Source organism: Anabrus simplex, chromosome 1, assembly GCF_040414725.1.
Source record: "Anabrus simplex isolate iqAnaSimp1 chromosome 1, ASM4041472v1, whole genome shotgun sequence".
In the NCBI taxonomy this organism is placed as follows: Eukaryota; Metazoa; Arthropoda; class Insecta; order Orthoptera; family Tettigoniidae; genus Anabrus; species Anabrus simplex.
The window spans coordinates 804,006,715-804,030,236 of NC_090265.1; the positions used below are offsets into that span (position 1 = coordinate 804,006,715).

The window sequence follows — 23,522 nt, forward strand, 5'->3', positions numbered from 1 at the left end:
CCACAGCAGGTGTCTACAAGATCCCGTACAGCTGCGGCCAGGTATACATAGGGACTACTAAACGCAGCATCGCGACACGACTGAAGGAGCATAACAGACATAGCCGGCTGGGACAGACAGATAGATCATCAGTCGCTGAACACTCGCTGCTAGCAGGCCATGACATACAGTACAACAACACCGAAGTACTGTCAACTACTGTGTCTTATCACGCCCGGCTACAGAGGGAAGCCATTGAAATCCTAAAGCACACCAACAGCTTCAACCGTAAGGAGGAATCTGAACGGGTAAACAAAGCCTGGTTTCCAGTCTTGAAAGCTCTAACCCTGAAGGACACGATAGCCGCGGCAGACCAGAAGAAAGCAACGGGTGATCAGCTGCCTGTCTCCGCCACGGCAGGTCAGTGTACGACAGGCTCCCTAACGCTTCAACCATTGGCCGAAGAACAGCCAATCAGCGACCGCCCCCCACCATAGCGGCTAATAGGCGAGCAGCGTACCATATCCTGCACTATATAAGTAGGTGGAATTACAACAGCACTTCATTCCACTGAGAGCTTCTCTGCTATCTAAGTCAGTCGGAACCCTTGACAATGCCAAACGCAGTCTTCGGTGAAACGTCGGGACATTCACTCGCTCCTGGACCACAGCCTACAAGGCCGGAAAATGCCGACATGATTTGTAACGCCGGCCGTGAAAGCCTCAATTGCTCTCTTAAATTACTTACAAATTAGTCACACTCCAAGTCTTAAACACTTTTCACACACGGTCTCTTTTTACTCAGATATTAACACAACCGATGGTGGATAATTTTCATGCAATGTAAACACTTGAAACAGGCATACCGGCAAACTCGGATGTTAGTTTTGCAATACAGTAAAACCTTGTTAATTCGAAGTCGTTGGGACGCGAAAACCGGACTTCAAATTACATGATTTCGAATTAACCGCCAACTCGTACTTCAGAAATGCCAACCCTTGCCGCATCACAAAATATTCTAAGACTCGTTACTGCATGCTATTAACATTGATTCACAGTTTAAATCCTTCAAATGCCATGGAAAAGAACTATTTCCAAAATTTATCCAACAAGGTGCATTTACAGTATTCAAATAATGCACTTGGATAATTCATGGGCAAACACAACCACGTACAATGAAAGGAAAGAAATGATTCAAAGACGAGGAGAAGTTTATACTGGCTCCCTTGTGCAAGTACTTTGTTCACTGGGTTACTGTACTGTATGCATTTTAGATGCCTTGTACTAAGCACGGAAAGTACCAGATGCCTTTAAAACATAGTGGCTTATTGAACATTCCTCTGAGAGGAAGTACACAGGAGATCTCTCGCTTCCGCCTGCATTGCAACACAGGATAGTAACCCTATCCTTGTATGATTTCCCGCCACGGCACTTCTGTTGTAATTCAGAAATCCAACCCTTGCCACGTCACAATGTATTCTAAGACCCATTAATACATGCAGTCACCTTGATTCATAGTTTAAACCATTCAAATACCATGGAAATAACTATTTCCAAAATGTATCCAACAAAGTGCATTTACATTATTCAAATAATGCACTTGGATAAATCACTGACAAACATAGCATCACGAAAAAAAAATCAAAGACGAGGGCAAATTATGCTGGCTCCCCAGTTCAAGTGCTTTATTTTTTGGATTACTGCACTGTTTGCATTTTTATATGCCTTGTACTTGCACAGAAAGTACCCGACGCCCTTAAAACTTTCCTACGATGAGGGAAGTCTTTTGCTTCCGTCTGCATTGCAACACAGTACAGTGACCCCATATTCTTTAGGAAAAAAAGTCCCTTTGGGCCAGGCATAAAAAAACAATGTAGTTTCATTGGCATTGAAAATACTGTTTGGTGCGTACAAATTGTGCGGAAAGCTACCCCTGCATGTTCTGGAAGATGCATTCTATCGTGACACGGAGGAATTCTGAATATTTTTTTTTTTGCTAGTTGCTTCACGTTGCACCGACACAGATAGGTCTTATGGCGACAATGGGACAGGAAATGGCTAGGAGTGGGAAGGAAGCGGTCGTGGCCTTAATTAAGGTACAGCCCCAGCATTTGCCTGATGTGAAAATTGGAAACCACGGAAAACCATTTTCAGGGCTGCCGATAGTGGGGTTCGAACCTACTATCTCCCGAATACTGGATACTGGCCGCAATTAAGCGACTGCAGCTATCGAGCTCGGTAATTCTGAATTTAAATTACTCTGTAAAATACTATCTTTTTAAATGTAAAGGCAGTTTTAAATTAAAAGTCTGAATTGTTTCCAATTTAAATATGATAAATGGGGGCAGGGTTCTTCCATCTGCAGTTACACAAAACATAACTGTACACCCAACATCATAAACTAGGCGAGCAGGAGCATTGCCAACCTTGACGCAAATAGAATAATTTGTTCAAAGTAAACGTGCTGGCCCACCTCGATACTCAATGAAGAGCACTGCGGTACGATTTCATCGGGGTCCGCCTACGGCGCGCAGGAACCGCACGTGGATAACCACGGCGACCGCACGCTTTTGACTCGCCACCACCGGCAGGACGTCCCACAAACCATGCCAGTTAGACACCGACGAGCGATGAACCGACAGCGGGGGACAACCGCAACAACTTTAATATACGCTATTGGAGCTGGAATTACCGCAGGTGCTGGCACCAGACTTGCCCTCCAATGGAGACTCGTTAAAGAATTTAAAGTGTACTCATTCCGATTAAGGGGCCTCAGATGAGTCCCGTATCGTTATTTTTCGTCACTACCTCCCTGTGCCAGGAGTGGGTAATTTGCGCGCCTGCTGCCTTCCTTGGATGTGGTAGCCGTTTCTCAGGCTCCCTCTCTGGAATCGAACCCTGATTCCCCGTTACAACCATGGTAGGCGCAGAACCTACCATTGACAGTTGATAAGGCAGACATTTGAAAGATGCGTCGCCGGTACGAGGACCGTGCGATCAGCCCAAAGTTACTCAGAGTCACCAAGGCAAACGGACCGGACGAGCCGACCGATTGATTTTGATCTAATAAAAGCGTCCCTTCCACTTCTGGTCGGGACTCTGTTTGCATGTATTAGATCTAGAATTACCACAGTTATCCAAGTAAAGTGGTATGATCTAAGGAACCATAACTGATTTAATGAGCCATTCGCGGTTTCACCTTAATTTGGCTTGCACTGAGACATGCATGGCTTAATCTTTGAGACAAGCATATGACTACTGGCAGGATCAACCAGAGAGCTGGCTGGCTCGAGAGCTGAAACCGAGCGTCGTAGCCTGCTGCCGCCGAGTGCGGCCTGCAGGACACAGATTTCGTGCTTCAAATTTTTTTTAAAATTTAAAATGCGGGGGTTATTCGTGTGAATACGGTAATTAAGAACTGTTGTTTGGCTTGGCGTTCAGTTTGGCTGATCAAAGTTGCTGACCTGAAATAAGTTTTCACAGGAAAATTACAAAGTTTAATCGGTAAAGCTGAATGTAAAGTATTAAGATTTTTAACTCATGCAATTAATGTTTGAAGGAGGCCCCATGGTCTGGCTTGCCTGCCTCTCACCCGGAGGCCTCGGGTTCGATTCCCAGCCGAGTCAGGCATTTTTACCTGGATATGAAGGCTGGTTCCAGGTACACTCAGCCAATGTGATTACTGTTGAGGAGCTATCTAATGGTGAGATGACAACCCCAGTTTAAAGAGCCAGGAATAACGGTTGAGAGGATTCATCACACTGAAGAAGTGACACCCTCATAATCTGCAGGCCTTCAAGCTGAGCAGCAGTTGTTTGGTAGGCAAAGCCCATTAGGGCTGTACTTTGGTTTTATTTGGTTATAAGTGTTTGTAAGATTATAATTATACATTTCATTTTTGTAATGGTTAATGGTTTTAATTTGTTCCCGGATTTACTATTTTCCCCTAATGTATGCTTTTTCCCAGGGTCCCAGCAAAAACAGAGAATCAAGGTTTCACTGTATTCATAAAAACCGAAGAGTTCAGATAGTGGCTGCATATCTTTTCCAGTAAGTTATCATTAACCCCCCCCTGTATTCGCTATACTAATGTACTACAGATTATTGTCACCTTTTGTCCAGTTACAGTTAGTCAAGTTCGTCTGTGCTGAGGTATGAACTCGTTCACAAAGACTTGGCCCACCATAGTCATTTGTAACATTTTCCATGTCATCAGTGCACTATTACACGTATCGCTAGAACTCGAAACAAGACCTTCAAGGTCTATTTCGTCATCACAAATATCACTGCCTTCAATACCCGACTCTCTAAAGCACTATCTATTGGCTTTCGTATTCCATCTTCATCACCAACACGTCTGCTTGACGCCATGATGGCAACTGACAAGAGCGAAATAATATGAACAAAGATTCTTTTATCTCTTATTCCAGAAGTGTGCGATAACCTAGACTAAGCAAAATAACCAAAGCCACAAGTCTAAACATCAGCTCAGAATGAATACAAGTGGCATCTGCATATTAGTAACTGAACTGCGTGTATTTATATACAGTAGTGCATCACCGCGAGCTGAGCTCATCATTTGATTTATATGCCATGAATTACTTTTGAGAGCTAGGATCGTCAAATGATGTGTTTGGTTAATAGAATCTTTTTCAGGTTTTCGCTAAATTTATTTTATCCTGAATTAGTTTTTGACAGACTGATAGTCAAAGACCTGCTTTATGGGGCATAAGGTTCCACAAATGGTTGCACTAAAGGAAACCAGCACTGTATCATGTTAAAGAGGTTGAAAGGAGACTAACACTGTGTTGGTTTCAATTGCTGTAAATAGGAATAAAACCTCATTTTTAATATGCAGTTACAAGTGTATTTTATCCATTCTGGAAAATTAGTTTTTTGCAATTTTGCACAGGTACTTCTCTTACTAGCTACTTCCTGGAAAATTAAGTAAAATAAAACAAGATTCTTAGAAATATAAAAAGCCAAGAAACTTACTCTGCATTTTGCAGAACATATGGGAGCCAAATCCAATACAAGAGGAAAACTGACATGACGAGTTATCTTTCGAAACACGGTGCGATGAACTTCGAAGCGCTTCAAGTGGAGAATCAATACAGCTGGTGGACTGCTGACCAGATACTGCTTTGTTGAATTGGTGCACACCATCTTTCCTTCCTTCCCTACAATTTGATAAACAATAAGATAACATACTGTGAAATATATCGAACATAAAACACAACAGATACAAAACTATGCAACCAGATATACACAATTAGGCATAATCATGAATCATAAAGGTATAATAAGCAGAGAACAATATTTCATTGCTGATATGTAATAAAATGTTTAATTGTTAATATCTGTTTGAAAACTAAGCAACAAAATACAGACATTTCTACATCATGGCATTAATTTTAACTTCTTTTTATGAGTCCTAAGTTTGATGCTGGTACAAAAGAATACTTCATAGAAAATATTTTCTTTCAAAACTTATATGGAACAGATTGCTATCTTTATACAGTGTGTAGGAAAACAAAATTGTATCAAAATTACAAACATGATCTGAACATCAAACAGTACTGATTGTCGCCAACATCCTGCCACTGCAATGACAATGAATGCAGCAAGATGGAGCAACAACAACCCACAATGCAAGTGGTTCACTTACCTTTCTGCAACAACACTTTGGAGATCATTTATTTTACCATACACTCCCTGATCCCTGGATCTCAAGCCCCCAAATGACTACATATGGGGCATGCTGATAAATTCTGCTTTCCAGTCAGATGAACTATCTAGCAATATTCTCACATTACAAAAGAAGATACTGTCATTTTCTGTGTCCTTGTGGCAAGCTGTGTTTATCAACATGTTCAACAATATTCAGGACTGTTACAAACAACATGCGAGACACGAGGATGAACACGTGCTGTAGTGACGCAGTTAGGTATGTGCTACTGTCATCACTTTGCATGTTACAATGATATATCTTGATATACAGAGCAAGTTTGTAATTTCAGTACTGTTTGTTTTGCTGCATACTATATAACTGATATTGGCTATCAAATAAATGTGTTTCACTGAAATTTTTCTACCTCACCTATGTTCTTGGTAAAATTCGACATCTTCAGTCAATTAAGACAGGAGGTGCCATCACTTGATCCATAAAAAAATGTTAATTTTTGTTCAGAGATCTTTTTTTAAGCTATAAACGTCATAAAATCATACCATTTTTGTCTTTACAAACATATATAGATATTGAAATTGCAGTTCAAGACTGCTATATATCCACACACACAGAAACTAAAAATGTGAGAAATCGCATTTTATAGTGCAAATGGCTATTATTTGTATGTGCTTTAGCCAAATGTGAAAAAAATAACGTGAAAGCCATATATGAGCATGATCGAGTTATGTTAAGTATTGAAAATATGAAACAGCATATGCTCGGGGAAAGCTTCATGGTGCTCTCCGGTAAATTAACAAGTTTATGGTGGTTTAGCCTGCCATGAAAAGTCTTTAAATGTACACTGGATGCCAAGCAGTTCAAATATATGATGTTTAACCTTCATCTCTTGGTACAAATTTTGTTTATGTTGTCTGCCTTTAAATGCCTCCACCAATGAAATACTGCAGACCTGCTAAACATTTCATTCACCACCATATGCTTCCTGTAGCATTGTCCAATTACTCTTCCCAAGTTTAAGACAGAATTCAGTAACACATCACGGCTGTATTTTTATAGACGCATTTTTCTTGGCCGCCACGATTTACTCAAGGTCACAACGCTGTAGCTGTAGGAGCAAGCGTTGAAGCACTACGTTCATACAGTGTTCCGAAATGTCGAACTGGGAAATAATAAAAAAATCAGCCTATATAGCTTTACAGTCCCATAATGATGGGAACTGAATACAGCTGGCCTGGTGACCTAGAAGTCTCACATTCGTGAACATTACTTATCACCAAGAAAAATTGGCTTATGCAGATAAGAATATGAAATATTTGAACATGTTTGATGTACACCATCAAATTCTTCTTTCAATACTTCAAAAGAAAAATTGTCAAATCTTGTCAAAGACTGTTGAACACTGCTGAAGGTTTGACAAGATTTGGCAAGCTTTGATACCATTTTGTTTCACGAAGGTGGATCAAATATAAACGGGAATTTGGAAGTACCACTGCTGTTAGTAATAATTCTGAGGTGGGGCTTTGCCAGGATGTTGGTGAGGGTGTCTGGAGAAGGGTTTGCGTGCGCGAACGAGCGTGGAGAGCTGGGCCGCTTCAGTACGCCATGAGTGAGCAAGAGGTGCATATGTCTGTTGTGCAATACATCATTATCAAATTTCTTGCAAAAGAGGGCACCAAACCTTCCAAAATTTTGAGACGGCTCTGCGCACAGTATGGGGAAGAAACACCTTTGCAGACTCGAGTGTATAAGTGAGCTAAAAAAATTGTGGCAGGAAGAGAAGCTGTGGAAAATGAACCTCATGAAAGGAGACTGCGGACAAGCAGACAACATTGTTGCTATTCATTACATTACTGGTGAAAATCGGCAAACAAAAGTTTCGCGAATTGTTTTAGCCATAGGAATAAGTTCCAGAAGTCTTCAATCCATCATCTGAGATGAACTCCATTTCAGAAAATTGTCTGCCAGGTGGGTTCCTCGTCTCCTCAACCAGGAACAAAAAACTTTACACCAGGAAGTTTGTTAGAGACTTCTGCGTTGCTACGCCGAGGAAGGAGAGGATTTCTTGCGTCATATTGTGACTTGTGATGAAACTTGGGTGCATCATTACACCCCAAAGTCAAACCAAGCAAGCGTAGAGTGGTGGCAAAGAGACGAAGCAGGTCCGGTCAAGCCCAAAATATGCCCATCTGCTGGAAAGGTGCTTGCAATAGTTTTCTGGGACTCCATTGGTGTTTTGCTGGTGAATTTTCTTCACGAACAAAGGACAATTAATGCAGCCCATTACTGTCGCCTTTTGGATGAAGCAAAAACTGCGTATCGCAACAAGCGACGCTGGCAACCGATCCGAAACGTCGTTCTTCTACAGGACTATGCAAGGCCGTATACTGCCGCTTTAACGTGGGAAAACTGGAGGAAACTGACAGGACACCTCTGGAACACCCTCTGCACAGTCCAGACTTATTGCCCTGCGACTACCATTTGTTTGGACCACTCAAACAAGACCTAGGAGGATGGCGGTTCAATGATGATGCAAGTGCAGACGAGTTTGTGTGCAACTGGCTCCGCACACACCCCTCTTCTTTCTATCAGGACAGCATCAAAAACTTACCAATCCGATGGAGTAAATGCGTATCGAAGGCAGGACACTGTAGAAAAGTGATCTCTATATGTGTATCTTTGGTTGATGCAATAAATTTTAAAAAATAATTCCCATTTATATTTGATTTGCCCTCGTAACACAGAGGAAAGGCAAACAGCAGTGGGATATATTCTTAAAAAGAAGAGAAATGCAGAGTAAACCATAATTTACACTGGGAAAATATTAATGTGGTTATCATCAACATAATTTTTGCAATGTAAATATGGCCATAAAACCATTCGCAGAGGTTACTCAAATTAATTGAATAAAATGTTAGTAATGCAACAGAAATTCTTATCATATCACATGAAAACATGTTATGAATTCCACAATAATAATAATAATAATAATGATAATGATAATAATAATAATAATAATAATAATAATAATAATGATAATAATAATAATAATAATAATAATAGAAAAGATGGAAAGAGCGTACGGTATAACTAAGAATACTTACAACAAAAAGTGCTTATCAAGAAAACTTAAAATAAAGCACTACAACACAGTAGTGAACCCACGGTATCTCCTGCCTGTCGTAAGAGGCGACTAAAAGGGGCCTCAGGGGCTCTGAACTTTGGAGCGTGGGTTGGCCACCACGGGCCCCTCAGCTGAGTCCTGGCATTTCTTCCACTTACTTGTGCCAGGCTCCTCACTTTCATCTATCCTATCCGACCTCTCTTGGTCAACTCTTGTTCTTTTCCGACCCCGACGCTATTAGGTTTGCGAGGGCTAGGGAGTCTTTCATTTTCACGCCCTTCGTGGCCCTTGTCTTCCTTTGGCCGATATCTTCATTTTTCAAAGTGTCGGACCCCTTCCACATTTTCCGTCCGATTAGTGTTATATAGAGGATGGTTGCCTAGTTGTACTTCCTCTTAAAACAATAATCACCACCACCACCACCTCTGTGGATCAGCGGTAGAGTGTCGGCCTCCGGATCCCAAGATAGCGGGTTCAAACCCGGCAGAGGTAGTCGGATTTTTGAAGGGCGGAAAAAAGTCCATTCGACACTCCATGCCGTACGATGTCGGCATGTAAAAGATCTCTGGTGACACATTTGGTGTTTACCCAACAAAATTCATTAAATCTCAGCCATAGACGCCCAAGAGAGTTTCGGTTTACTCGGTCTGCCACCTAGTGGGGGCCTAGAGTAAAACGGAACGTCGAAATTGACGAGCAGACAGCCAGATGGCGTCAAATTGAAATGTCTGCACACGGTAGCTGAGGCCATACGATTATTATTATTATTATTATTATTATTACCACCAACACAGTAGTGAAACCAGAATGCCTTTATGCCAGCAAATGTCTAGCACTGAACTACAAGCTTGATAAATTAGAAATATTAGAAAGAAGAATTATAAGGAAAATATTAGGTCCTCTAAGAACTGCAGAGTTTTGGAAATTAAGAAGTAACAATGAAATTTACCAGAACGCAGAAAACATATCAGAAACAATAAGAAAAATGATATTGCTCTTTTTTGGACACATTTACAGAATGGATAACAATAGACTAACTAAACGAATTTTCAAGTACCTTTGGAAATTTTAAGGAAATAACAGCAGAATGTTGTAATTCATTATCAACAAGCCATACAAATATGTAGCCTAACATTGGCAGGAATAATTTCATTTTAATACAGGAAGCTAGGTTAGAGCTAAGATGAAGTTCCCTCAACTTTCAAGAAAGACCTGGAAAGGAACAACATACGAGAAGAAGAATTATTGGAAAGAAATATTTTTAGGAAGGAAGTCTTACAAATGGAAGGATTCCAAGGGAGGAAGGAAAAGGAAACAGGCACAAAGTGGACTGAAGACAAAGAAGCACAGTGAAACAATGAAAGAATACTGGAAGAAAAGGAAAGAACAACTAAGGACGAAGAATTGAAATTGTAACGTAGTCCTTAGAAGGGCAGAATGCAAGAATAATAATAATAATAAAAATAATAATAATAATAACAACAACAACAACAACAACAACAATAATAATTGTACCGGGCGGTACACCTCCACGCCGCTAATTTAAAATTTGCGCCAGTTGAAACTCCTCTGCTGGAGGAAGTCTGAACTTTATATACGCTATTAATTCGCTACCTTCTCAAAAGATGTCACCACGTGGAAAATTTTGAGTTTTTGAACTGTGTCATTTTTGATGTGTTTTGTTTTGCTTGAAGTAAGAAGTGTGAACTTTCTCTTCTAGAGGACACTACTGAAGATCAACAATAGTGCACCCTAGTGCGAAGTCAAAGAACTATTTTGTTGGAGAAATTTTTATTTCAAATGTTTGTCTTTGCTAAATTTTTTTCAGTTATTGTTTAAGTTGGCTGTATACCCCTCTCTTTCCCCTTGTTTTGCATTTAACCAATCCCGAATTTCTGTTATTAATTTCTGACCAATCATAGGTATCTTCCCCCAACTTGAATATGTTGCTGTATCCTACCCAATAAAAAGTTTGTGGGAGGGTGTTTTCATTCCCCTGACACCTAGAACCTTCCGCGAGAGGATATAAACTGCTGATTTTAGGGTCTCCGGGCCACTTCTGTTCCATCTTTCAGTGTATTAAGTACATAGCAGGAGGCGGGAAGCGCCTCTTTCCTCGGCAGCGGTCAACAACAAGGTAATGGCCGATTAATAACTTCTTTCTTTGCTTGCTCAGCAGTTTAACTCTCGGGGCGGGTTCTAAGCGTTCCACCATGTAACCTTTTCCTAAATGTAACTACTCTTTTCATATATTCTCTTTTAAAGCTACATACTGGGATAGAGAGTGCTAACCCTCTCGAGCTCCCACTCATATTGTTTTGAGGTGAACTTATTTTTCTCAACCTATTCTCGTTAACGTTAAACAAATTGTTCTCTTCTTAAGTCACCTCTTTAGTATGGGATTAGCCCTGGTATTATCGGCCTAGTGCCAAGTAGGTCTTAATCAAAGTGTATTAGGAGTGCAAGTTCGCCTCCTCTCAAATTGTTACCTTAGAGGTCATTTAATTAACCTTCTTTTCATTTTATAGACCTCAGTAGATTGGGTATTTTACCCCTGTGTTTATGTCCGTTGAGGACAACTTGAAGGTGGAGTTTGGTGTGGCCTGGGAGAGGCTTAAATTTGAGAGCGAGTGGCTCTTTTGAAAATTGAGTGTTGTATGCCTCGTGGAGGCTTTTCAGTGTAATTTGGAGCTAGGGCTCCTAGGCATGAATGGGGTTTTCTGCCCCTCTGTTGAAACTTGTGTTTGGGGTAAAATTGGGCTGATTGCCCTAGCATTGTGTTTTCAGGGCTCGAAGCCCAAATCCTGTAAATATTGTAACTACCCTTTGACTTGCTACTTTGTACCTGCCATGCTTGTTATTTCTTTGTTTTTGAAAAGAAAATATAACCTGGTTAAATTTTAAATTAATTTTACTTTAGTAGCTTGAGACCCGTTCACCACCCCGCACCTTCTTTCACGCATAACTACCACAAAAACACGGTAACAAGTGGTAGCAGAGCGTGGTTGAATGGGTCTCAATTTAGCCCCTTTTGACGGCTAAACATTGTTTTGTTCCGAACTCTAACTATTTTTTTCAGTTGCTGGAATTTTTTGTGTTTTTCAAAATTGTTCTGTCACCATGCCCGGCCCTTGCGATGTTCTCCATCTTAACTATTTGCGCAAGGAGGAGTTGATCTATGAATTGACTATTAGAAATGTACAATCTGGAGGCACGGTTGCAGTTGACACAAACAAGCTTAGAGAGTCCCTAGATTTGCCCATTTCCATCCCCAATTTGGGAGAGAAAGAAATTGACGACTCTCTTTCCACGATCACGGAGAATATTACTGGGCTAGCTTCTGTAGTTAGTTTTTTTGATGAAAATGATCCTTCTCCTAATCAAATTAAGCGTGTGCAAGCTAGGCTGTTTCATTTTTCCAATAGAGTTAACGATCTGTTGTCTCTAAAGTTGAATGACGTTCAGAAGAAGGAAGCTAGTACGCTGCTTGAAAATATGTCTGAATTATCTAGCAAGGTCACTCAATTGTTAACAGGGGAGGTTCCTCCCAAAAGCGATCTACCCACCACAGTGAATGTAGGTAGCGAGGAAGAGCCTCATAAGGGAGAAGTTAATAGGAAAACCATCGCCGCTCAAACTATCTCTGCCCCATTGGACAACGAATCTGAACGCCGTGCATCGTTGAGTAACATCCGTTCTGAATTAACTTCCTTGCCATTGAAACCTTTACCTACTATGTCACCCGGGTTTAGCAGCTTGCCTCACCCATTGGCAATGTTGCTCAGAGGTATCTCTAAGTTTTCGGTTAATACCACCAGTGAAGTAATTTCATTTTTAAGATTTCTGGTTGAATTTCAGGATCATGCCCTTGTGTTTTCTCTTTCTCCATGTCAAATTTTGCAAATTATCTATCCTTATGCAATTGGTATTCTTTCTGACAAAATAGTAAGAGCCATAGCCGAACAGTCATCTATTGAAGATTTTCATGCACACTTGCTTGCAAATTTTATTCCCGCCCGCGCGAGGTCTTCTCTGATTCAGAAGTACTATTATCGTGTACAGCGATTGGATGAGAACTTGGCTGATTTCATACAAGACATTAAGTTTTATACTAGGGTGTTTGCTCTTCACTTCCCCGAGGATCAAATTGTACAAGCTATTGTGGAAGGTATTTCACCATCTTATAGGTCATACTTGTGTTTCGCGGCGTGCCCGCAAACTTTCTCTGAACTTGAAGCGTTGGCCGTCTCAGCGGAAGGAGTTAGGTACGCCGATTCTTTGCGTGTGGCAAAAGAACCCCCTCCTTTGTTTAGTAATACTCGGCCTCCACCTCGCCGACCAGTCACACCCCGTAAATGTTATGCTTGCGGGTCGCCTGACCATCTTCGCAATAAATGTCCATTGGTCAAAACTAGTAGGGCAAATAATGGAGCTGGTTCAGCACAAGGCTGTTTTAAATGTGGGGCTTTCTCACATATCGCCAAGAATTGCCCAAACTCGAATAGCACCCCCTCCTGCTCAACTTCTGGTGCAAATTCTACCTATGCCAATAATAAAAAGTGACTAGTGGCTTCGGCTGAGTCGACTAATCCATCTTCCCGAGACTCAGCCCCTGGAAACAGGTTGTAAATTCAGGGAACGAGCAATTTTCAAATTTATCTTTTGAAGGTCCCAAAGAGAGGATTGCGGCGGATTCCCCTGCACCGGTTCCTTTTCTTAAGATTGAGTTAAATAACGAGCCTATTACAGCTCTCTTAGATTCAGGCAGTGTTTGTTCGATTATTTCGGCTGAATGGTATTCTAAATTGAAATCTGTTTGTAAACTACCTGACTATGTCTCATCTCCTGTTCAATATGTTTCGGCTAATTCATCCCCATTAGAAATTCTAGGTTCCTTATTGGTCAAAATTCGTATTTTAAATTCACTTGGAAAGTTAAATTGTTTGTGGCCAAGCTCTTGTCTTGCCCCATTATATTGGGAGCGGACTTTATTTTTCACACTGGTCTTGTGCTCGATCTTCAGAGTAGGTCTTGCACTTTCAAATTTGCCTCTAATTGTAGCATCCCTTTATTAAAGTGTAATTCTGCATCATGTTCTTCTATTTCGCCTACCCAGGATGAGATGTTGTTAGACCTTAGACATCTACCTGAGGAGCAGGCTGATAGTATTCGTAAGCTGTGTCAGTCGTTTCCAGAGGTGTTTTCTGATACTCTTGGTGTTACTGACCTGATAGAATACAAAATTGAGGTCACGGATTCGATTCCTGTCCGTTTTCCACCGTATAGGCTATCTCCACCTAAAATGAAGGCTCTGAAAGAAATTATCGATCAGATGTTGAAGGATGGTATTATTAGGCCCTCTAAGTCAGCGTATTCCTCGCCTATTTTTCTAGTCCCGAAACCCCAAGGGGGCTTCAGGCCTGTCATTGATTACAGGGCTCTCAATCGGAAGGTGGTGTTACAATCTGTGCCCCTTCCCGACCTTCATTCTTGTTTTTCATGGTTTCGTAAGGCCAAGTTCTTTACTATCTTGGACTTGAATCAGGCCTATAATCAAATTCCCCTTGCCGAAGAGTCTAAACACCTTACAGCGTTTGCCACGGACTGGAATTTATATGAATACAACCGCGTGCCTTTCGGGCTCCCCACGGGAGCAGCTGTACTCACTAGGCTGCTAGATAGGGTCTTCTCCGACATCAAATTTGAGTACTTATATCACTACTTGGATGATGTCGTCGTATTTTCAGAGACTTTTGAAGAGCATCTAGATCATCTGCGAGAAGTTCTCGATCGCCTTCGTAAAGCTGGGTTAACTGTTAAGTTGTCCAAGGTTGCCTTTGCTAAGCCCTCTATGTCTTTCCTAGGGCATATTGTGTCACCTGACAGTGTAGCCGTCGATCATTCTAGAACACAGGCCATCCGTGATTTTAAACCTCCCAAGGACATCAAAGGCATCGCCAGGTTTATTGGTATGGTGAATTTCTTCAGGAAGTTTATTCCTAACTTCGCTAATAGAGCGGCGCCCTTAAACCTTCTTCGTAGGAAAGGCATCAAATTCGAGCGGGGACCTTCTCAACAAGCCGCTTTTGAAGACCTTAAATTAGCTCTATGTAATGCCCCTGTACTTGCTATGCCTGATTTCTCGAAGAAATTCATCGTCCAAACCGACGCGTCGTCGTCAGCAGCAGCAGCAGTCCTTCTTCAAGAGACTGAACTAGGGAGGCGGCCCATCGCCTATGCATCTAGGACCTTGTCGGCTCAAGAAGCCAAGTATTCCATATATGAGCTCGAAGGTTTGGCAGTCTTATTCGCCTTAGAGAAGTTCCGTCTCTATCTGGAACATGTTAAATTCGACCTGGAGACAGATAATCAAGCCTTAAGCTGGGTCTTAGGTAGGCCGCGTCGTACTGGTCGTATAGCCCGTTGGGCCATCCGTATTTCTGCCTTCCAGTTTGATGTTAGACATATCAGAGGTACCGAAAATATTGTCGCTGATGGACTCAGCCGTATGTTTTCAAACGACGTCGAGACCCAAGAACCGGTCGACAGTTCATCACCTCCCGAGTCCATACTATCTGATGTTAATGCCATCTTAACGGATGCCCCCATGCTCTTTAGGGATATCGAGAAATACCAACATGAAGATCCGACGCTGGCTCCGATAATGGAAACCCTTTCTTCTGGGGAACATGTCGTCCCTTATGTTCTGAGGAATGGTGTTTTATGTTGCCCTTCGAGGCATGACAAGATGATGAAGGTTGTCGTTCCAGCTGTCCTTGTGCCTATGATCTTCAAATACTATCATGAGACCCCATTGGGGGGGCATCTGGGAATATTTAAAACTCGTGAAAAGATTCGTGAAATGTTCATCTGGAAAGGTATGGACGGTGAAATCCGTGAACTTGTAAAAGCTTGTAAATCTTGTTTGCTCAGTAAACCCACCATGTCCACCAAGGTAGGCCTTTTGTCTTCGCATCAAGCATCGCGCCCCATGGAACGCCTGTATATTGATTATGTAGGACCCTTCCCCCAGTCGAAGGGAAATGCCAACAAATTCATCTTTGTATGTGTAGATGGTTTTACCAGATTTTCCTGGTTATTTCCGACTAAGCTGGCTACCGCTCAGTCCACCATTACTTGCCTAAATTCTATTTTTGCTTCTTTTGGTCCGTGCCAATATATTGTATCTGATAATGCTAAGGCTTTTACATCTAATTTATTTCGTAAATTCTGTTTTGACTTATCCATCTCTCATGTAACTACTTCTGCTTATTACCCTCAACCATCTCTGGCTGAATGGGTTAATCGTAATCTCAGGTCCGCACTTATTGCCTATCATCATGATGATCATTCCAGGTGGGACACGTCCCTGCATTGGTTACCTTTTGCTTTGAATTCGGCGGTTCATGAATCACATAAATTTACTCCAGCTTCTTTGATGTTCAAGTTTGTTCCCAACTCGCCGCTCTCTAACCTCTGGTCTCTGAGTGACATTCTACCCGAGACAATAGATCCGGATAATATTAAAGATCTTTGGAAGAAGGCTAAAGCCAATCTTAAGGTATCTCATGAAAAGGTTAGGGAAAGGTATGATCGTGGACGGAGACCCACCACTTTGAATGTAGGTGACCAGGTGATGGTCAAGAACTTTGTTCCCGCGGGCAAGCTTGCCCCCAGATTTCATGGGCCTTGTATCATTCTCGATTTTCTTACGCCAGTTACGTTGTTAGTAAGCAATCCAGCCACCGAGAGGATATTTAGGGTTCACCTGTCACAGGTGAAACCGGTGTAATTTCCGTGTTAACTTGCTTCATATTATTTTGAAAGGAATATGAAGGTTATATTTTTTTTGAGTTTCACTTTTAAGGCTTTCTGCCCCTTCTATAATATTTTGTTTTATATGTAAGCATTTGTGTGAAACCTCCCCCGATTTGTTAAACTGCCATCCTGTCCTTGCCTCGGCCATTACCACGCTCCCGTCTCCTGCTCCAATACACACTGTGGCTGAATTATATTAAATGCCATGGACATCTGGACGCCGCTGACCCCTCAACCTCTTCACCAAGCCTGTGCCCTCAAAAAGATGATGGCCCAACACAATTCTGCCGCCTAGCTTTAATGTTTCAGTGCCCCCGCAGCCGCGAGGAGCCGTGCAGCAACTGGGGCAGAGGACGGGCCCCCTCTTCTCCAGCGAGGACGTCAGGTGCACGGCGAGCCGGAGCTCTCCTCCCGGCCAAGGCTGATGCGCGGCGCACGACCTGCTACTTGCCCGCAGCCTGTATATGTTCACCGCGGGCGCGGCGTGTTTCAACACCTCTGCTCCCCTCATAGTGCGGGCGAGCGGTATCTCAGGGTACTTGAGGGGTCCGAGCGGCCTCCCTTTGGACGCAAGCTGCAACGGCCGGTCTGGCCATTCAACTTAATCAACATCAACTACATGGACAGTTACGATAAGCAATGACTACACTTGGGAATTCCACAGCAATATTTGGTGGCAATTGCAAAATTTTTCTTCACCTCTAAGTATTAAAAGTTTATCTTCAGAAATTCAACTTCTACAAATATAAAGACTTTACTTCACCTGCAACAACAAAATTTTGAAACTGAATCAAACCAAATTAAGAAATCTTATAAATGCTTCTGCAATCAATCTTCATATCCACAGCATAACTTGGACCTTGTTTCAAACAGATTTCATGGGTCACCCCTGGAGGTACTTTTGGGGGGGGGGGAGGTCTGTACCGGGCGGTACACGTCCACGCCGCTAATTTAAAATTTGCGCCAGTTGAAACTCCTCTGCTGGAGGAAGTCTGAACTTTATATACGCTATTAATTCGCTACCTTCTCAAAAGATGTCACCACGTGGAAAATTTTGAGTTTTTGAACTGTGTCATTTTTGATGTGTTTTGTTTTGCTTGAAGTAAGAAGTGTGAACTTTCTCTTCTAGAGGACACTACTGAAGATCAACAATAGTGCACCCTAGTGCGAAGTCAAAGAACTATTTTGTTGGAGAAATTTTTATTTCAAATGTTTGTCTTTGCTAAATTTTTTTCAGTTATTGTTTAAGTTGGCTGTATACCCCTCTCTTTCCCCTTGTTTTGCATTTAATCAATCCCGAATTTCTGTTATTAATTTCTGACCAATCATAGGTATCTTCCCCCAACTTGAATATGTTGCTGTATCCTACCCAATAAAAAGTTTGTGGGAGGGTGTTTTCATTCCCCTGACACCTAGAACCTTCCGCGAGAGGATATAAACTGCTGATTTTAGGGTCTCCGGGCCACTTCTGTTCCATCTTTCAGTGTATTAAGTACATAGCAGGAGGCGGGAAGCGCCTCTTTCCTCGGCAGCGGTCAACAACAAGGTAATGGCCGATTAATAACTTCTTTCTTTGCTTGCTCAGCAGTTTAACTCTCGGGGCGGGTTCTAAGCGTTCCACCATGTAACCTTTTCCTAAATGTAACTACTCTTTTCATATATTCTCTTTTAAAGCTACATACTGGGATAGAGAGTGCTAACCCTCTCGAGCTCCCACTCATATTGTTTTGATGGTGAACTTATTTTTCTCAACCTATTCTCGTTAACGTTAAACAAATTGTTCTCTTCTTAAGTCACCTCTTTAGTATGGGATTAGCCCTGGTATTATCGGCCTAGTGCCAAGTAGGTCTTAATCAAAGTGTATTAGGAGTGCAAGTTCGCCTCCTCTCAAATTGTTACCTTAGAGGTCATTTAATTAACCTTCTTTTCATTTTATAGACCTCAGTAGATTGAGTATTTTACCCCTGTGTTTATGTCCGTTGAGGACAACTTGAAGGTGGAGTTTGGTGTGGCCTGGGAGAGGCTTAAATTTGAGAGCGAGTGGCTCTTTTGAAAATTGAGTGTTGTATGCCTCGTGGAGGCTTTTCAGTGTAATTTGGAGCTAGGGCTCCTAGGCATGAATGGGGTTTTCTGCCCCTCTGTTGAAACTTGTGTTTGGGGTAAAATTGGGCTGATTGCCCTAGCATTGTGTTTTCAGGGCTCGAAGCCCAAATCCTGTAAATATTGTAACTACCCTTTGACTTGCTACTTTGTACCTGCCATGCTTGTTATTTCTTTGTTTTTGAAAAGAAAATATAACCTGGTTAAATTTTAAATTAATTTTACTTTAGTAGCTTGAGACCCGTTCACCACCCCGCACCTTCTTTCACGCATAACTACCACAAAAACACGGTAACAATAATAATAATAATAATATGATGCAAAGATCATCATAAACCAAATATTGTTGAGAGGGTTTACTTATAGTTACCGTGCAGTAATAAATATAAAAGCTGTCCACTTTCTTGAGATCTCTCTCTTGCTATCTCCTCAAACGCTGCCATTTTATTCATTTTATGTGGTACTTTCGGAGCCCACTGAATACAGGCAGGGATGTGCCTCATTCTTAGTAATTAATAAACACACAACACACCTTCGTCCTGAAGACAAAGCCATTTTTGTTGGTTTGATCCCCGGCAATCTCAGCATGCCTAGTGGCCTTGTGTGCACTGTTAACATTTGAATTGCAGTGGTCATTTCTGTCAGACTTGGCAATTCTTTGATTGATTAGAACATGGTCTAATTCATTTTCAAGACCTTTAAAGACTTCCAAGACTTCTCAAGTATTGCAAGTGATTTGGCAAGTAAACTTGTGAAGTGTTAAAAATTCTTGTGAAGTCTTGAATTTGACAAACATCTGATCATGTACAACAGGCTTTAGAATGTTTCAGTTCACAGCATCATCTCGCTGAAGACTTCTTTTCCTCCTCTTCTTCACCCCGATGAAGATGTAGCAGTAAGTAATTTACCGTGCGGCAAAATACTTTTGTATATGCATGTTCTGCATCCTTGTCTATGTAAGTCAGTCTTACTAATTTCTCACTTATCCAGCTCGGTTAATCTTACCATGCGGTAATAAATATAAAAGCTGTCCACTTTCTTGAGATATCTCTCTCACAAACATTTGGTTGAGGCTATAAGCAAATATAACATACGACAAAGATGCACAGCCAATTTTAAGGAAATAACAGCAGAATGTTGTAATTCATTATCAACAAGCCATACAAATATGTAGCCTAACATTGCCAGGAATAATTTCATTTTAATACAGGAAGCTAGGTAACAGCTAAGATGAAGTTCCCTCAACTTCCAGGATGGAAGATAAAAAACAAAACCTTACCACCAGGTCATGATGAGAGATGGATGGTTTGGAAATTTCAACAGGCTGAAGCCAGGAGTATTTATTATTAACAAATACATTGCAAATGGGAAATATCCCAGTGGCAATGATCACTTAGAGTAATGTAATAATAAAGTAAACATAATTACCCAACAACAAACAAACAAACAAACAAACAAACAAACAAACAAACAACAAGCAAATCCACGGAAAGAAAATAGTACAAGAATTACTATTAGTTTAACATTCTAAATCCAGCATCATTGTAGAGTTTCATATACAAATTAATTATTTCCAATACTTAACACTATGGCTTACAAAACTATAGGTTGAGTTTACTACTAGTTTAACGTTACAAGTTATAATAAAGTAAGGTTAAAACATAATTAACCAACAACAGCTACTACTACTACTACTACTACTACTACTACTACAACAACAAGAGTACAACAAGCAATTCCATGGAAGGCAAATGTTACAAGAAATACTACTAGTTTAATTTTCTAAATCCAGCATCATATACAAATTCACACACAACTTAAGTATTTCCAGTATTTAACACTATGGCTTACAGTACTATAGGTTGAGCTTACTACTAGCTTAACATTACAATGTTAATAAAGTAATGTTAAAAACATAATTACCCTACAAGAACAACAAGAAAATCCCTGGAAAGAAAATATTCAAGAAATGTATTTATTTATTTATTTATTTACTGCGCACTACAGGATTTCTAATCCCAATTACAGTGGCAAATGTTTACACGTGTTTTTTTAATGTTTCAATCAGTCTAATATCATATCTAAACTATTCTAATATTATATTTACGTTGAGAAATATATAATATTACATATAAATAAACTATTCTAATATTATATTTATAATGAGAAAGGAACAGTATTTCACATCTAATCTAATTTAATCTTTACGTGAAAGAGGAAAAAAATAAAAATATCGTAATTTCATATCTAAACTATTATTTTTTCCTAGTTCTAACACTTATAATTACATTTATGGGATAGGGCATAATGTAGAATGTTTGTAATACATTTTTTGGTTCAAATCAGCATTACAGAGTTTTCACAGAGATGGTGAATTGTTGTAAAAACAGGTCTAGAGGTACACAGAAGTCTAAAGAATTATTTTTCTGAACTGCACTGTTGTAGACATTGCATAGCCTGTAGAGTGGGGAATTTTTGTTGAGCGGTTGTTCTTACTTTTTTTAATTATGAAAAGTTACATTTGTCCTCACATTAAAGCGGGGCACGTGGAAGCTCAAGAGGCATAAAAAGTCAGGGTTGTCAATAATAGAGTTTACAGTTTTGTACAGAAACTTCATGTCATCCTTTTGTCTCCTCAGTTCCAAGCTTTCTATTTCAAAATTTAAGAGAAGTTCATTGTATGCTGTGTGTGGATAATTACCTGGTTTTTTGAAATGTAAGTATTTTAAATATTTCTTTTGGATTTTTTCGATCTGTGCAATATATATTTTGTTTGCTGGATTCCATATAACGCTTGCGTATTCTACTTTGGGTCTGACGAGAGAGCTGTAGAGGTGTATACAGGTTTTTAGGAGTTTAAATGTTTGACATTCCCATCACAAATCCTGATGTCCTGTATAACTCAGCAACTACCTTCTGTATATGTGGAGTGAAGGTGAGTTCTCGGTCTAATAATACCCCGAGGTTTTTAACCTCGTTTATTGGTTTCAGATCATCGTAACCTAGTTTATAGTTTTAAAGGAAATACACATTTTATTTTGAGTGAATGACATGGATACACATTTTTCTACATTTAGATATAGTTGATTTTCAGTCGTCCATTGTAGTAAATTACTTAAGTCAGCCTGGAGAAGTTCACAGTCGTTAATGGTGACAATCGATTTGAATACCTTAAAGTCATCGGCATACAAGAGAGAGTCCGAGAATTTTATTCGTTCAGGTAAGTCATTGATTAGCAACAGGAACATCCATGGCCCTAAATTAGAGCCCAGGACTATTCCTGAATTTACAGGGTATTCTCTGGATGAGTTTCTTTGATATATTACATACTGCTTTCTATCTCTTAGGTAGGAGCGGAAAAGACATAGTAGTGGGTAAGGTAATCCAAGCATATTTAATTTTTTTAGGAGAATGTCAGGGTCAATTTTGTCAAAGGCCTTTTCGAAGTCAGGAAATATTGCATCTATCTGGCCACCTCTATCAAGTTCTGAGGATATTGATTGTGTAAAATTTATGAGATTTGTTACTGTAGACTGTCCTGAAATAAATCCATGTTGCTGTTCGATATTAAAGGTCGTGTATAGACTGAGTCTACAACATAATATAAATTCGAAAACCTTTGCTATAGCTGAGATAATTGATATTGGTCGGTAGTTTTTTATTAACATTGGATTACCCGATTTAAACACAGGACATACTCGGGACAGTTTCCATATTGTGGGAAATACGGATGTTTTGAGAAGTTATAAATGAAGAGGAGAGGATATTTCAGTACATCTTTGAAACCTTTTATAACATACGGCGGTATCTGATCTGGTCCCGCGGAAGACTTTGGCTTGAGCTTTTTAATGCAAGTTCAATATCCTCTACAGTAATGCTGTCAATGTGGATATTGCCAGTGGTTACTGATGGAACGTTTCGAATGTTATACTGAGCTCTATCTTGGGAATATACACACTGAAAGTACATTGCAAACCCTTCCGTAATGGTCCTATCATTCTCTAATACTTTAGAGTGATATTCATAGGTATAGCGAATATTGTTTTTTCTTTTATTCTTTACCCACGTCCAAAAGGTTTTGGTGTTATCAGTGATAGCCTGCTCTACAGTTTTTACATAATCGTTATATGAGGATTTAATTGCAGACTTACTTTCGGACCTTAATGTTTTAAATTGCCTATTGTAATATACTGAAAGGTGCTTCCGTTTTTGGTAGTATTCTTTCTCTTTCAGTTTTTGTTTTATGCTCTCTGTGAACCAAAGTGGGTATGTCCTGACCTTCCACGAGCCGCTTTTAGGAACAGTCTCATTTAACACTGCGTAAATTTTAGAATAAAGACAGGCTACTGCTTTGTCTACATCAGTGCATTTGTGAAGGTCTTTCCAAGTAAGATCTCTTGGTCCTGTGAACAAGTGTTCAAATTTAGCTTCTTTGAAATTATAAGTATTTTGAGCTTCCCTTTTGCAGTTTCCACGGTTTGGAGTGATATGTACTTCTATTTCTAGGGCGGGGTGATGGGAGTCCTCAGGTAGCAGCGGATCAGTGTTCTTTTTACAGGTGACATTCATTATTGTCTGATTGGCGAAATACTAAATCCAAAGTTTTACTGTTATTATTGGGAACGGAATTATAGGAATTCAAGTCGTGTAAACTGAGGAAGTTTTCTAGTTCTTGGGTTTGTCTCGTTAAATTTAAGTCACTGTTTTCTTTAATTACTGTTGGCATGTTAAAGTCTCCAGTAATGATTACATTACTATCTATTATTTCATAGTGAGATTCCATTCACCTAAATACCTCGCGCTTGGAGGAGAGCTA

The 23,522-nt window shown here is 40.3% G+C and overlaps 1 protein-coding gene across 2 annotated transcripts in view; it reads right to left on the reverse strand.

The window, feature by feature from the left end:
• Window positions 1–23,522, reverse strand: part of Usp16-45 (ubiquitin specific protease 16/45) — a 168,392-nt gene that overhangs the window by 19,473 nt on the left and 125,397 nt on the right. For both annotated transcript variants that reach the window (XM_067136327.2, XM_067136326.2), the window contains exon 12: window positions 4,974–5,158. In XM_067136327.2, coding sequence (XP_066992428.2) covers window positions 4,974–5,158 — 185 coding nt within the window. The remainder of the gene's footprint in view (window positions 1–4,973; window positions 5,159–23,522) is intronic.